Genomic DNA, 17921 nt, shown 5'->3' on the forward strand with positions numbered 1-17921 from the left:
ATGTGTCTAAAAATATATGTATATTTGTTAGTTACACATAGTGTGAACCTATTATCCATTTTACAGGACATTAGTATTTTTTCATAATATTTGGCTATTTCATCGTTTTAGTAAAAATGTTAATTTTGTCGACCTTGCTGGAAAAACTCACTTTGAAATTTTTAAATCGTGAATTCGTTATCACAGAAAATGGCAGTTTTTTTTTTTCCCCCTTAGTCATCTTAGTTATACAAATAGCAAAAACATGCTCATTTAATCATTTTTCCCCACCACCTTCATTTTCTGCACAATAGGACTAATTACATCATTACTTATACAGTTCACAGCCAATTCCAAACGGCTTTTCTATGTTTCTCACTGAGAGGCTTATGTGTCAAGCGTTTGGTGTGCAGACTTTTCTCAATAGCAATGTGCTGATCATCATGGCGCTGCATTTGTAATAGTTCTCTTGTATCAAAAAAGACACTGGCAAGGACAAAAAAGGGTATAGAACACGTGACATCTCTGAGCATCTTGTGGCACAGTTTGCAAATGGCTACCATGTTCCACTTATGTGTAAGTAGTATTCCACAAATACCTATGGTTTTTAATCATGACAACACTGATGCACAGTATCACTGATTTTTTGTTTAAATATATTCACTTTATAATTCACAAAATACAAGAAGTTGTCAAAAGAACAAGAAAATAGTAGAAAAATGTTTAATGAAATAGTCTTAAGTGATAAATAAATAATATTAACCGCTTGGCGCACAAGCGATTGGCGAGAAATTCGGTTAATCTCTGTTGGGCGAATCTGAGATAAATATGATGCAAGTTTTGATAACCTTGTTCTAATGTAATGGTATGTTAAAAAAAGGAAAGAAAAAAAGTAGAAAAGTAAGAAAACAGTATATTATTATGCTCTCTTATCTGTAATAGTTACAGATAGTAGGTATGAAGTATATTTCTCTTTTCACCCTCACCTACCTATTTTCTTTCCCCTCTTATGTACATGTACGTAGATGTACATAAGTACGTAGACCTATAAAAATAACCTTAGAATAGAATTTTTTTTCTCATGACAGATTATTCATTTTCAGATGAAAAGAACTGCTTTTTTTTATATAGTTGCAACAGTTTTGTGGTGATGAGGAGAGGAAAGAGGAAAACAGATTTGTTTGAATTTATTCCACTGGCGGTTGGACGCAATATTAGGTCCTTGATCATAAAGTGGCTAATAACAAAATACAGAACAAGGGAAAAATTGACTACTCACTGTGCTTGGTCAGCCAGATTGAGCGTGAATTTTGGCTTGCACCATTCTCATCCAAAATATAGAGCAAATGGTCACAGGAAGAGAAAAAGTGAATTTGCCCCCCCCCCTTTTTCCAGTCCAGTGGGCCAAACCAACACCAGGTGTAGTAAATATGACGATTAAGTTAGTTGAATTTCAGCACAAAATGAAATCATGGACTGAGAGAATCAAAAAATTCTAACTTGAGCAAAAACATAAGACATGAAGTGAAAGGACGGTCAGTTTTTAGCAATTGATCCCTTGTAGGTTTTTCTTAACCTCTACAAAGCACTAAACAAGCAATCAGCAAGCTGTCGACAGCTAGCCGCAGCACTCTTGACAAAGGTTGGCGATGCCCCTTATCAGGGTTCACCCTGACTTTTTATCAATTGTAGCAATTTGGCTATCAGATGAAAAAAGTTGTAGCCAAATGAGAGAGAACCTTAGCCAAATTGACGCGTCATAAAATGCAGATTAAAAAACAACTTATATCAAGTTCAAGATGAAAATATAAATCAAAATGCAAATCATGTATAAATAAAAATTGTTCAATATAAAATGTAAATTTTTACAGTGCAAAAAAATATTTTAGTTCTCCAGAATTTGAGATAATTTTTGCTGTCCACAATTCAAAAGCATTTTCGAAATTCAATTGTTGCCTGCTGGGACCATTAACAGGAACAGAAATACTGTTATTTATATTTTTTTACATTTATTCTGTTCCGCAACTGTGTTTTAATGAGATTCATGATACTAAGGCAGAGATGCCACTCCAATCTAATTCACCTGAGTCCCATGACACAGGTTATTGGCAAAGTCTGGGTCCTTTGTGAGTGAAAGTGGGTTCCTCTCGAAAAAAAATAAAGTTGCCCCCCCCCCCCATAATTTACAGGGCTCCCCTGTGATTCAAACAAATAATTGATTTCTAAAAGCAAGTTCAATCCAAAGATTTGGAGGAGAGTGCCCGAAATCCATTCCCTGCTGCAGATTCGTCCCAATCTAATTTGCATGTATAGAGCTGCTATCTTGTGAAAGTGCCATAAAGCTCTTCAAACCCATTCAGTTGACTACTTGCAGTGATGCAGTTGCTTTGCTCTCTTCATTCACGCTTTAATTTTTCAAAAATGGTTTTTGTTATAAGTTGTTACAGTGCAAAATCAAATTTAAACAGTTATATTTATGCCTTACGAGAAAGGTTTTTTTTTCATAAATTAGTGATTGATATTTATAGATCGCTAATTGAATATTGCGTGCGAATACAGTCGTGTAGCTGTAGTCGTTTAGTCAGGAACAGTCACAATTTTTGCTATAGCTGAATTCGTCCCCTCTGAGTATCAGAGGGAAACTCATCATGTTTCAGAGGGAACTCTTTTTTCCTGATTTAGATTCATTTTGATTGATGTATGATCACTTGTCAGCATTTCTATGCCTTATTATGAAGAAATGCTAATTATATAAATATAAGCAATATAAGTACAACTAATTTATATATATAAGGTATATATTAATATATTAACTAATTATTATACATAATATAGCTAATAAATATAAGCAACTAAAATAAATGTGTACATAATAACGGGGGGGGGGAGGAATTAGGATACCTTTGATGAAAACCCAAATTTTTTTTTATTTTTTTGGTTAGGAAAAATTCATTCCATACAATCACACTTGAAGCACGATTAGGTATGGAGTTGAGTTACTTAAATCAGTTCTCAAATTATTTTTAACTCTAAATTTTCAGTCAACAATTTTGCTTGGAGGGGCGGTATTTGGACACTTTACCTTACTAACAAAAAAGTTTAATTTAATAGTATAAAACTAGGGGGTTTTTTTTTACATTCATTGCTAAATATTCTATTGGTACAGAAAAGAGCTGCAAAGAAACCCATCGACACTGAGGAATTAACATGTGTAATTAATTTAAAACAAATGTAATTAAGTTAAGCAAATTGTATACAGTATTTACTAATAAATCAGTCTAGAGTTTTCATTTCAGAAAACCTTAGCTCCAATAATAAATTTAAAGTAAATGATTCGATGATCTTCTGATTCATGTGAATCCTTTATGAGCAATTCCTAGCTGGAATGATTTTCTTTCTCCCCCCGATAGTCAACAACTGTGGTCTATCACCATTTAATTTCCACAAATTTCATGCCTTAATATGGGAGCTATATCAGATTTGTATTGACCCTGCAATTCCTATAAAATAAACTTTTGCACACTTTCATCTCGGATTTTGCGACCCTTCCGGAGCGGCACCCCGTGTGAGTCACGTATCCCAAGAGCCGCTTCTGCGTCGTAGCAACGGAATTTTTTTTCAAAAGATAGCCAACTGAAAGTTGGAAAACTTCAGAAAATCGAATTCATAGTCTACCACCACTGCGCATTAGCGACCTAGCGGGTCCGAAACACCGATTTTCGTGACGTGAAACTCACGACCGCATAGCGGCTTGATGACTGGATATTTATGATAGTTTTTACAGATTCCGTTTTTTTTTCTCCAACGATCTCGGAAAAATTGTATTGCGATTGCAAATGCGATTTTTTTGAAGAATCGCCCGTTCGAATCTCGTGAAAACGAAGCGAATTTACGCGGTAAATACGCTGTCACTGACGTGGGTGGGTAGCCGCGAACGTACCGTAATTTCCGATATATAACCAACAGGAGGAAAACCCTCAGAAATTGGGAAATTCGGTATAAAAGCCGCTCTCATTCCGGGACGCCACTTGATATTTCGTCAGCCTCATTCGTTTTTAAGGTCACGACACATCATCGCGATCATGATAGTCGGGGAGGAAAAATAAAATAAATTGGTACACGGGTTTTTTCACCCCTCCGTATTTTTTTCCCCTTAAAACTCGGGAAGTACGCGTCCCGCGGGAAGCGTGAACAAAATTTTTATGCATCTTTTCCCGAAATTCCGGGTATTTGACGCGCAATAGCGCGTCGGCGGCATCTCTGCTGAGGGAAAGATTATCATCGAATGAAGGGTTCAAACAAGTTGTTTTTTGCATACAGTCTCTTGGGGGGGGGGGAGGGTGCGTTCAACTATTGACGCTTCTAGATGAGGTTCATCGTCCCTGACAACACCCCCCCCCCTGCTCTGAAACCGTACCGAAAATAGCTGAACATTGTTAGCGGCCAACAAAAATTTCACTTCCGAACTTTTGCACATGCGTCAAATGGCCGATTTGACCATCAAGAGGCCGAATGGACACTCGCGATTTGGCGAACTCGATCTTTGACTTATTCGCCAAATGAAATATTTTGTCGCGATTTGGCGCAATGGCGATCGGCAGCGCGAACCCTGCCCCTTATAGCCACGACTCATGGTTTGAGAAACACTAGTGTTGGGTATTATTGTTCTTTTCTTTTACACAACTTTTAAAGAGCTATATTTGATTTATTTTATCTGCTTTGCTCAGATATGGAAAACAAAAAAAAAAATTCTTGGGAAAGGTTTAAAATGAAAGTTTTTCTTTTAAATTTTCAGGATGACAATATAGGAATATTTAAGATTTAAGCAACAGTGATGTAATGTGAATTACAATTATTCAAGTAATTTATAATATGAAACAAAAAAGGCTTTCATGACCATTGTGTAAATTAGAATTTAGCTTAAAAGTTTTTTTGTTTTTTGGCCGACGTGAAGTACAGTTTTCGTCTTTCAACGTTTTTTAAGCTAAATTCTAATTTACACGATGCATGAAAGCCTTTTTTGTTTAAACGCCTCTATGGGAAGGAAATGAGCCATCTATATCTGCAGTTAGAAAAATTCAGGAAGAAAGAAAGCATGCCTACTGCCATCATTGACCTTTCTAACATGATGTCAGGACTCAAACGTTATGCCAGGTTTTCTGATGATGAGATGAAGCTTTCATTCGTGCAGCTGAACAAGCATATCGGTGCTGTGAGAAGGCTCTGCTGCATGAACGCATCTGGTTTTCACTAAATGGGACTTAATTCGTTTTGATGAAAAACTACTTGATATTCTCTACAGCATTGGAATGGATCAAGAAGACTCGGATGAGATCAACACTATCACCTACAGAGGGATGGAGAACCAATTGTTTTCATCAACTATCCAACAGAAAAAGAAGTTTGAGCAACATAAGTGTCATCAAACTCTAAACATGATAAGAACTGTTATAAACTTGAGTGACAGAGACCTTTCAACCGAGTAGACAATGATGCTATCAAAAGGAGGAAAATTTGCAATCGGCCAATGGAGGACATTGTTGCGAACGTGGAAGCTTCAATCCGAAGCCTTTCTACTGAATACGCCAAAGACGTCAGGATTGAAACATCTCACATTCTACAGAGAGCAAAAGTGCCTAGGCCAAGCATGAAACCGGGAGAGCTAAGAGCGATCAAATCTTTAAATCCCGATATGAATATCTTGGTGCTGCCGGTGGACAAGGGAAACGCCACGGTCATCTTAAAATCCAAAGATTATGAAGAGAAGATGCAGAACCTGTTAGACCCGGCCACATACAGAAAACTAAAAAAAGAGGGGTCCGACGCAACCGATACTTCGTCAGATGAACTGGCTCATTAAATCATCCTCTCTCTCTCATAGAAGACATCAAGAAGACTGCTTGTAAATTGGAGGCAGTTCCACCATGCATATATAAATTGTCAAAAGTGCACAAGCCAGAAGTTCCTTTACGGCCTATAGTGAGCAGCATTGGATCTCCTACATATTCGCTTGCAAAACACCTGGCAATGGTGCTTAGTACACACATCGGTGGAACGGAAAACTTCATCAGTGACTCCAAACATTTTATAGAATAGATTAGTGATATAGTGCTTCAGCCCAACGAAATATTGGTCAGTATTGATGTCACATCACTCTTCACAAATGTACCGCTAAGAGATGTCATGGATCAGATCAGCCAACTGTTCACGAAAGATATCATGGACCTTTTCCATGCCTGTCTCACAACTACATATTTCAGTTGGAATGGTGAACATTATGAACAAACTGAAGGGGTGGTGATGGGCAGTCCAATTAGCCCGGTCGTAACTTTTATATGGAAAGATTCGAGGCCCAAACTTTGGCGACAGCACAATACCAACCGTTAACCTTGTTTCGGTATGTGGATGACACATTTTTTATATGGGGTCATGGAGAGGAAAAACTTGAAGAGTTCCCCTAGTTCATCTGAATAGTATGCATCATAACATCAAATTCACAATGGAGAAAGAAGAAGAGGGGACCCTTCCATTTCTAGATGTTCTGGTCACGAGGAAATGCAACAGACTGGGCCATGCGGTTTACCGAAAAAAGATGCACACGGGCAGATACTTGCACTGGGAGTCTTAATCACCATCCTGCTCAAAGCTCTGGTGGAAAGGGCAAGAAGAATCTGTGAGCCAGAACATTTTGATGAAGAAAAATTACGTCTGATTAGGACCTTCCAGGCCAATGGATATTTTGCAGGAGATGTAATGAGGGCCATCCATAAAACGGCTCACAAAAAGTAGAAGAACCATAAACCAGAAAAGCGTTTGTCCCTTACATTCCTCGAGTTACGGACAGAATTGGACGATACCTGAAAAATTTGGCATGAAGACCATCTTCAAGCCAACCAAAAAGCTAAGTGAATGCCTCAGGTCGGTCAACGATCAACGGGACAGAGTAAAAGCAGCTGGGATTATGTATCCCATGCAGTTGTGGAGAAGTGCATATAGGTATTACAAAAATATCAATACATTGGCTAGATTAATCAAGCACAAACAAAATTGTAGACTGGGGTCAGGTTGACAAGTCAGCCGTAGCAGAGCATGCCCTGACCAAGGACACAAAATTCTCTTCACCAACACCCAAGTGTTATCCAACGACATGAGATATTTTTGACGTATTTTTAGAGAAGCAATCAAAATTCAAAGGCACAAGAACTGCTTCAACAGAAAGGAAGAGAGGATGAAAATAAACAGTGCTTGGTTTCCCACAGGGCCGTCATTTCAACTTTTCCAGGGGCGGGGGGGGGGGGGAGCCAAAGCACATGCATGTACTCAATGTATGTATAAAAACTGAAGAGCCAAAAAAACTGGTACAGGCATGCGTACGCAAATAAAGAGATATGGAACCAATCAGAGTGTGGTACTGCGGTCGGCAACGCCTATATAACACAAGTGTCTGGCATAGTTGTTAGATCGGTTACTGCTGCTACAATGGCAGGTTATCGAGATTTAAGTGAGTTTGAACATGGTGTTATAGTCGGCGCACGAGAGATGGAACCTGAATATCGGGAATCCGGTAAAAAATTAAATCTACGACATCGCTGCGGCCGGAAAAAGATCATGCAAGAACGGGACCAATGATGACTGACGAGAATCATTAAATGTGACAGACGTGCAACCCTTCCGCAAATTGCTGCAGATGTCAATACTGGGCCATCAACAAGTGTCAGCGTGCGAACCATTCAACGAAACATCATTGATATGGGCTTTCGGAGCCGAAGGCCCACTCGTGTACCCTTGATGACTGCACGACACAAAGCTTTACGCCTCACCTGGGCCCGACAACACCGACATTGGACTGTTGAGGACTGGAAACACGTTGCCTGGTCTGATGAGTCTCAGTTCTAATTGCTTCGAGCTGATGGAAGTGTACGGGTATGGAGACAACCTCATGAATCCATGAACCCTACATGTCGACAGGGGACTGTTCAAGCTGGTGGAGGCTCTGTGATGGTATGAGGCGTGTGCAGTTGGCATGATATGGGACCCCTGATACGTCTAGATACGACTCTGATAGGTGACAAGTACGTAAGCATCAAGTACGTAAGGTGACAGTACGTTGTGCATTCCCACGGACTTGGACAATTTCAGCAGGACAATGCGACACCCCACACGTCCAGAATTGTTACAAAGTGGCTCCAGAAACACTCTTCTGGCTTTAGACACTTTCGCTGGCCACCAAAATCCCCAGACATGAACATTATTGAACATATCTGGGATGCCTTGCAACGTGCTGTTCAGAAGAGATCTCCACCCCCTCTTACTCCTACGGTTTTATGGACAGCCCTACAGGGTTCGTGGTGTCAATTACCTCGAGCACTACTTCAGACATTAGTCGAGTCCATGCCACGTCGTGTTGCGGCACTTCTGCATGCTTGAGGGGGCCCTACACGATATTAGGCAGGTGTACCAGTTTTTTTGGCTCTTCAGTGTATATATTTGTGTCTGGCAATTTGTATAGCAATAGAGAATGATACACCATTTTTAGTGTATTTTCAAAAGCCGGGGGGGGGGCTGGTTTTTGGGCCTGGTTTCCCATTTTAAAAATGATGAGATTAAAACCAACTAATAGCTCATGAATGACATACACCACCAGATAGTCACATGCATATAGAAATGTCCTCTCCACTTGTTAATACAAGATTCATTGAAAGAATTATAGAAATGATGGACTGAAAAGAAATATCTTTCAATGCAACTTGTATTAACAAGTGGAGAGGACATTTCTATATGCATGTGGCCATCTGGTGGTCTATGTCATTCACGAGCTATTGATTAGTTGATTGCTACCACCATCCATTTACGGAGCCTTTCAATATATATATACAACATATAAACAAGGTTGAAATATTCTATCTGCTTCCATAGCTTAGATGGTAGAGCACTCGTCCGGCAAGCGAGAGACCTGGGTTCGAGTCCCCGTGGGAGCAGTGATGAATTTTGTTCCTTGTAATTTTCACATCTCCACAAATAACCAGTCTTTCAATGAATCTTGTATTAACAAGTGGAGAGGACATTTCTGTATATAAAGAGTAGTAGTTGACACAAATCACTTTTTCTGATGTGCACTTCTGGATATTAGCCAAAATTAAGAAATGAGTTGACTTAGCCACACATAGCAAGATTAATCTTTTATTGCCAGAATCTTTTGCTGCTGTTGGATGGTGAAAAGTAATAGATAATAACAGCGCATACATTTTCATGTATGGAAGGTATAGTAAATTTTTCTTGTATAAAAATCCTTTAAAACTATTTGTATACTTAATGGGAATAAACTTGTTTACAGTGAAACCAGAGAGGGGCGACAGCATAAGGGCATAGTGCATAGCATTCTTTTTTTTTTCCATAGCAAGCACAGTGCCATCTCACAGTGGATGCTGTCACCTTGCATTCTAGGGGAATCAAAGCAGTTATGTGTGATATTAATACCATTTGAAAAACTGTAAAAAGAATATGGCAGCAGCATTGCCATCTTAAGGCATGGGCCTGCCAGGCATGCCCTGGTGGCCTCAAGTGTAGAGAGGACCTCATGATGTGGTTATAGTTTTTGAGAGTAAGTATATAAAATGGAAGGCAGATATTTCTGCTTGGGGGTGGGGCTGCTAGCTTCAAAATACAGCGAAACCTGTATAAAACGGAAGGTCAATAGACTGAATTGTCTTAGACTGAAATTATTTTCCATTCCTGACAGATTTCCATTTTATAGAGGTGCACATAAAAATATACGCAGTGATTTATTTCTATTATTTACAAAACTTGTTTTGAGAACATCCCCATAACTTCTATAAACCAACGAATGTAAAACAGACATGCATATTATTATTTTGAATTTTTCATGTTTGCTGTTTCGAATAGAACTATACATTTGAAATTTCATATTTAGTGCACTTATAGTTAAACTTCAATATAAAACGTTCTCCTGAATAGCAATAGAGAATGAGCACACTTACTTTTGTCAAAAATGGAAATTTTTTAACACAGTGAAATCTTGATGTAACAATATTCTGCAGACCAAGAAAAAATATCGTTGTAGAGAGATTTATCATTATATCGATAGGCAAAATTTTCCGTACGTGCTATCACATTTATGCTGGGGTTGTCATCTTTTCTACATCTACATTATTAATAGCATCAGAAAATGTGCTTTTATGTATTTATTCGCCGCAAAAAAATTGTAATTGATTGATTTATTATAAAAATTCACCAAAATGCATTGCGCCTGTAAAGAAGTTTGCATTGCACTTTTGTGTATACACAGAAAGTAGCAATACCAATAACTTATTTTAGTTTTCAGTGATTTTTAGAGCAAAATATTGATGTTATCAGATGCCTTCAGAAGGAAAACAAGTGATATAAATTCAAAACGGTTTTGAACAAAATATAAAAAATATCATTTTATAATGATTTCAAATTTTCCTAAAAGTATTGTTATAGAGGGATTTATCATATTAAATGGTATTGTTATATCGAATATCATTGTGTAGCGAGGTTTCACTATATTTAAAATAAAAATTGAGACATTGCATACCTTTTTTTAAAAAAACAGTGACAACCAATAACGTTTGTGAAAGAAAGATTCTACATTTCTGTAACATTTAATTTTGTGTTTTAACACGCCTGCAAACTCCATTTTTTTGTTCAAATTCAATACGCGTTTCTTGTTGCTGGCAGCCATCTCTACACTGAATGAAAATCTCTGCAGTAGTCAAAACATGGTATCTCTAAATTGTGAACAATAATTCAGTCCCCTTCACATATTACTCTTCCGAAGTTATCTAACTTTTTCCAAGAAATAGTGTTTTCTTACAAGTCACCATTTTCACCATAAATGAAATGCTAAGCAAGCTTTTAGTAAATTTTGAATAGTAAATCTGCTTCCACTCAAGCCCTACCCCCAGAACCAGCTGAGATAGATAATAACCATCTATCATTTTTCCAAAGAAGTGGAAGAGTTCTCCTAACAAAAGTAGGGTGATTAGAACGTCTTAACTTTCTTTCCATCCAAAGGACAAAAACATGCACTTTAACAAAAATTCTTTCGGTTTCAGCAGGTTTTGTATCTACAAAAAGACTAAATATCTAAATGTGTCTTCATTTCTGTGTTAGACGGTTTCTTTCTTAAAGAGATTTCCTTTGATTAAAAAAGCATTAATTATTCACAAGACTATATTTGTTCTGTTTAAGACAGATTTCCGTCCCAAGAAGGTTTCACTGTATATAGTTTTTAAGACACTAAAGACTGTTTCTGGTGAATTCAATCAGTTTGAAATGATAAAAACTTATCTATTACTAATTTTCAAGATTTGGTATCAACTCATACTTTCTAAGTATTGGTGGATTCTTACAAATACTGTTATAACTTTGTTTTCTTTCAAAAAATTCTAGGGACAATTACAGCGGGAAATGCTAGCACTTTGAATGATGGTGCCTCTGCATGTGTTTTAATGACATCAGTAGCTGCAGAAAAGTTCCAAGTGAAGTCAATGGCTAGAATAGTAGGTCAGTAGATTTTTTGCCTTTTTTTTTCTGCTTCTTATTAATGTAGGATTTTTATATATTTCAGGTCAGAACTTCCTCAATTAGTTAGTTCATATACCATCAAGAAGTTGTTTTTAATTATGAATATTAAGTTATTAAAATGTAGTCAAACCTCTTAAGTGGATGCTATTGGGATTGAGAGCTACTTCAGCAGCTTATCCACTTACCAGCCATGAAAAATTAAGTGAAATTACTTTGTGAAACTATGTACTCTATTATACGGTTATGGAAGTAAATATTTTTGCACGTGAATTTCTATTAGAAACACTTTCTAACACAAACAAATTAACAAAATAATTAATTGAAAAATGTTATCAATGTTTGGCTGAATGATAGCTTTTGTTATTTACATTATGTTTGAACATTTTGGACTAAAAATAAACATTCAGTTATAAGTGGTTTTTACTATTCATAGTGATAACTTACTCAAAACATTTTATAGAAACAAGATGGGACTCGAAAAAAATTGTCCTCTTTTAAAAAAACACTGTTTTAAAATCATTGGCTTGCACTGTGAGGGGGACAGCAAAATCATGTTTGCGACCCCCACAGCACTAGCAGTTGTACATGTGCACAGCTGAGAGGAGAAATTACTCATAGGTGCTGTGCAGAAGCTCCACTATGAAGTAGGTGGTATAAGAGTGTGGGTTCTTTTGTTGCCAGATATCCCATGTGCACAGTTGTATGACCTGCAGGGGCATATACAGGGAGAGAGTTGCATTGTTTGAATATAATTGGTGGGTTTGTAACATAACCAAAGTTTCTTGGAGGAGAGGAGGACTTTAAGTGGCTTTAGTCCCTAGGCTCTATTGACTCTGGGGGTGTTGTGATAGTATTCAAAGGGATTAGCTATTACAGTTTTTTTTTAATTCTTTAGTTTGTTTTTTAATTGTACAGTACTAGCATTATGTCCAATGTAGGTTCACTTCCCCCCCCCTTTCTGGGAAATATCAACATTCATCACTACATAGATGCTTTGTGCCATTCTTGCATGTCTGCCTTGCCATTGAATATTTTTAATCAAATGGTTTAGGACAGTGGTTCCCAAACTTTTTAAGTCACAGAGCACTTTTCAAGCAAAAAGTTCATATTGGAGCACTGATCACTCACAAGGATGCTGATTTTGACCTCATTTGACCTGTGTGCAACTATCATTTAGTTTCAATATATGCCTTGACCATATGTCCCAATTTTAAAAAATGTCCGTTCTTGTAAAACAAAAGTAACTTGATTAAATCTTTTTATTTAGTTAAATTGCCCATCTCTTGAAGTGGCAATTTTTTTTCTTTCACCAATTTTCATTTGATCTAACTATTCTACAAACGATAGAATGATGATAATTCTACCTGTCTTTTTTTCCCAAGAATTAGTTCATAACTTTGGGTTTCCACAACATTTTTGTGGAAGTATGTGGACAAGGTGGCAGAGGTTCTAGGATGATCCGGAGGGCAAGGATAGGGTCATTAACCTGGTGCTGCCCAGGGTTAATCTGAAACCAGTGGAATGGGCCAGAGAAAAAATAATTTTTTCTCACACCATTCCGTTCCTTACCGACCTTGAGCAGTTTAAAAAGACAAACCACAGCAAATGCCTGTGCATTGCAGTGAGCAGTCTACTTCATTACAATTACACAACTGACTGCCGATGCGTACGAGATAATTCCATGTGGCAAAGCTCTGAGGGTAGAATTAATCTATTAGTGGTATTGCAGAATGGCAATGGTCCAACGATCATACCTCAATCAATATTCTGTGGGATCTCACAAGATTGCTTGTGGACAACCTGGAGCAACTTCATGGTAAATTACCTCCAGTTGTCAGGAGAACAGATCACTCCCCCATTATCAGATTGAATAAAGCAGCAATCGGTTACCCCTCTCTTCCTTCCCCAAGAAACGTTGCCAGAGGATGGAGATGCAGAAGATTTCACTGACAGCGATGACAACTCTTGCTTTCACATTCTTTGGTGGCTCTGAGTTCCCACACAAGGGCATGGGATAGCGAGTGAAGGAGCTACTTAACACGTATGGCTTATTCCACCAACACACACACACAATCACACTTCAACCAACTACCATTGTCATGCAAACAGGTTTCGAACCTGGATCCTCATAATGAGATTCCATCATGATGCCCAAAGGTTTCAATTGCTTATTAGTATCCAGAAGTGGCTTTTTAGCATGCGACAGTGGCAAATGTGTGGTTGAGAGTAGATGAAATGAGTGGGAAAACCACAGAACACCACCACAAAGCCCAATTAGCCTTGGGTGATAGTTATCAGACACCGGCCAGTTGGATTGTATGTTGCTATCATGGTCAGATATTCAAATCAGATTAAAATTCGGCTGAATGAGGAATACAGTGGGATAGTCTGTATATGCAACACACACACTACACAGTTTGGGATTCAGGAGCTGAAACCTCATAAATGTATGTTAGGGCGTATCACGAAAAACTTTTTTTTTGAAATTCAAAATTTCAAGTCAATAAAAAGTTCTCAGTGTGGTCAATATTTCAGTGAAATTGAAGAATATTTAGGTCTCCCGGGATGGGCCTAAAGTTTAACTTTTTTTTTGTCACTAATGTAGATTTAAAATTTTTTTTAGAAACAAATATAAAGCAAACTTCTGTTTTCAAGTACAAAAATGTAAAGCTTAGAATATTCGTTAACTTGAAAAAATCATATCTGTCATGTAATATTTAGGTCTCCCGGAATCTACATGAAAACCTTAGTTTTTTTACCATATATGCATATTTTTCGATTTTCAACCCATCCTTTAGGTTGATTTCAATTGCTTTATTTATAGTCTAGACACAGTAGTAGAGCAGGAGCTCAGCTAGCAAGTGCTCTTTTGCAGGATTTAAATGTTATAATGCCAGAAAATCAGGCAATGGTAATTGATAAATTGAAGGTTTTTCAGGAAAGGGTAAAATATCGTAAAGGTAGGTCGTAAAGTTCAAATAGTCGTAAAGGTTCAACTGGCAGCTCAAAAATAATCGCCCTCTATGTTGATGGTCAAAATAATGAAACAATGAGTAAAGAAATTGTAAGTGATAAATGTGTCCGGAAAACTATACTAGAAGAACACATATCTTTGGTTGAAGAACCAGATTCAACACATTTAGGACGCATAGATCCAGACAATGGCTCTGGGAAAGACAGTCATCAATACTAAAATTTTTGAAAGAAAACTGCATTGACAAGAAAACTATTAAAGCTCTTGGTTGTGATGGTACTGCATCAAATACTAGAGTCTCTAATGGATCAATTTCATTGTTCGAAAATGCTTTAAAACACCCAGTACAAGCAGTGGTTTGTTTGCTTCATTTAAACAAATTGCCTCTTAGGAAAGTTATTGCTGCCCTCTACGGTCCAACTTTTGGACCTACTTCTTTTAGTGGTTCAATAGGATAACGTTTAACAAGTTGTCTAGATTTACCAGTTGTTGTATACAATAAAATAAATTGTATTTTTTCAGACGTTGATTTTAAGGAGTTGAGCACCGACCAGAAATATCTCTGGTATATATGTCAGGTTGTACTTACAGGGAATGCCTCCAAGAGTTGGCAAACTGAAATCCTGGAAAGATCTCCTATGCAAGATGGCTGACAATGGCAAACCAAATTTTACTTTTATATATTGCATCACTTGATCCAACCCCGCAGTTGAAAAATCTAGCTGAGTTTGCCATGAAAGTTTATGCTCCCTCATGGTTTACAATAAAATGTCACCCAAGAATTATTTATGCATCACAAAACTTTTTTGAGATAGTACAATGCATCAAGTACTTGGAAGATGATCTTAAGGGTATTGTTAGTCAACTCTACAGAAAAGTGCTTTTATGGTACACCCAGAACATATCCTTTTGGGAATGTTGTTTGACTCACAAAAACATGTTAGATGTCTAGCAAGCAAGAGGATTCAAAAAGCTAAACAAACAGAGTTAAAAGCAAAGAAGGGTTTCAAACCACCACAAGTTTGTTTTGAGGCAGAGGACTACATAGATTTTATTAACTGGCAGTCTACAACATTAACGGAGCCACCTCTCATAACTAACTTAAGCAACCAAGAGCTAGAGTTGATCGTTGAAACAGGAACTACTGATAGAAAGGAGTTTAAAATTCTTTCTCACACACAAGCTGGGAAAAGAATTGTAAAAGCGGTTACAGAAGCTTCTAAGCACGTTTGTGGCTTCAAAGAGCGAGATGGGTTTATTAGATCAAAATTGCTGGACAGGAAATACCTTCCAAAGTTTGAAACGAAGCATCATTTCACATCTGCAACTACAACAGTCCAGGAATAAATATCAAGTAAGAATTTATTTTCTATAAGTATAAAAATATAGTATTTTTGAAACAATAATGAACTTAATCTGATAGTTTTGTTTTTTACAAGCATATTTTAAATTAGTTGCTATAAATTGTCCTTTACAACCAGTCTAAAAAACTTTGATTGCAGGTTGAGAGCTTATAACTGTGATGCCAGGTACATATGAAATAAACCTATTCCGAACTGACAACTATAACATTCTGAAATTTTCATCAATTATCAAGACCAAGATTCATTTTGAATTACTTTTTAAAATTTAACATTTTGATATTTGTAATCTTTTCCTTTTATTTAGATAATAAAATTATTTTTCATTTTCAGTTATATTTAGTTTTATTCATGACAAACTCAGCTAGAATTTTTGGTAAATATTGCTATATATTGCATTGTAGTGTAAATGATGAATACAGAAAGAAGACTGGTTTCTTCTGCTTGGAAGAAGCAGGGTGGACAGTTTTCTCCAAGCGGAAGAAACTGTCCAACTCTTCAAAAGGCATGCAGTCATTAATTTGCATATATAATTAAATTAGTGAAATTAAATTCATTTGATGTTATATAAAAATATACATTTTCTATATCCGAAGCATAAATTCTAACTTATATGATAAAATATTGAAGGAAAATTAGTTTCTTCCTCTCGGAAGAAACTGTCCAACCCTGCCATAGAATCAGTGTTAATCTAACCTCAAAATGATCATTTGAAAAATATATTGTGCAATTTTTCCCCAAGAAATAAACATCAGATCTGTTACAAGTGAGAATTAATTTTAGTTTCTGTTTTTTTCTGTTAGGATTTGTTGATGCTGCAGTCTGTCCCAAAGATTTTCCTCTTTCACCCTCTTATGCGATACCAAAAGTGAGTTTATAAAAAAGCTAATTTTGTGGTTAAATTTGATAAAATCTACAGTTTTTCTAATTAAAAAGATATATACAGGGCATCCATAATTAAAACACCCTATTTTAAAGTAGCTTACAGGCAAAACCAGTCATCAGAAAAGTGTGACATTTTGTGGAGGACTTCATGAAGTGATGGGAATTTGTCTCAAGGGAAAAAAATTAGTTGCACATGTCGCTACCAGAGAATGAATTTGAATACCTGTAGAGTAAACATGTAAATTTATGTGATGTCATGCAGCAACTATTGTAAAATCTAGAAACATTCACAGATATCTTGTTTCTCAATCTGTTTGCTGCTCACAATGACGATAAGTTTACAAGATCACGTTTTCTTGGTCAAATTGTTTTACCAAAACAGCAATTCTGCAGTAACTGCTCTACGGAAATACATTTATCAGACTTGGAAGAGGATTCGAGAAGGTCCAATGAATGTTAAAAACCTTTGAAGTATGATAACAAAATTTGAAGCCATGGGATCATTGACTGTTTGTTTTGGAAGAAAACCAGTTTCTATAGATGCAGTACAGGAGGTTTTGCTTCAGGTGGAAGAAGACAGAGCTCCAAATTCTTGTGGTAGCACTAGTGTCAGGCATGTAGCATAGGCATTGGATAGGCCACGTTGAACTGTCCATAAGATCACGCAGAATATCCTCTGATATTATCCGTACATACTTTCACTTGTGCAGTGGTTGTTTCCACATGATTATGATGTTTGATTCCGGTTCTCACTGCAGTTTCTAGCTGGCGTTGAGGTCGATTTAGAATTGCCTTGGAATATCCTCTGGACAGACGAAGCGCATTTTCACTTGGATGGTGCAGTCAACACTCACAACTGCCGAATTTGGGAACCAGAAAATCTGCATGTTATCTTAAAGGTTCTGTTTCATTCACCAAAAGTGACAGTATGGCGTGGATTTACTGCATCGTTTATTCTTTGTTTCTACTTCTACAAGGAATTCCGTTCTACAGGTCCAGTGACAAGTTCGATCAACGGGAAGCTATGCATTGCTGTTACAGAACAAAATTGTTTCGGCTCTGCAAGCACATCACAGCCTTGCAGACACAATCTTTATGAAAGACGAAAAATGTTTTTAAAACACATTTTACAGAAGAACGTGTCATCGGCCGTC

General features: G+C 37.0%; 1 protein-coding gene and 1 non-coding gene across 3 annotated transcripts in view; both read left to right on the plus strand.

Annotated features, from left to right (window-relative positions):
* The window catches only part of Acat1 (Acetyl-CoA acetyltransferase 1), a 175609-nt gene that overhangs the window by 117746 nt on the left and 39942 nt on the right, over positions 1 to 17921 (plus strand). For both annotated transcript variants that reach the window (XM_089236469.1, XM_089236470.1), the window contains exons 9-10: positions 11413 to 11526; positions 16686 to 16750. In XM_089236469.1, coding sequence (XP_089092595.1) covers positions 11413 to 11526; positions 16686 to 16750 — 179 coding nt within the window. The remainder of the gene's footprint in view (positions 1 to 11412; positions 11527 to 16685; positions 16751 to 17921) is intronic.
* On the plus strand, positions 8886 to 8957 carry TRNAA-GGC (transfer RNA alanine (anticodon GGC)). Its single transcript has one exon. It is a non-coding gene; the product is annotated as a tRNA-Ala (tRNA).

This window comes from Pholcus phalangioides, unplaced genomic scaffold (genome assembly GCF_987345545.1).
Source record: "Pholcus phalangioides strain wild (caught in Gottingen) unplaced genomic scaffold, Ppha-v1.0 ptg000009l_1, whole genome shotgun sequence".
Taxonomy (NCBI): Eukaryota; Metazoa; Arthropoda; class Arachnida; order Araneae; family Pholcidae; genus Pholcus; species Pholcus phalangioides.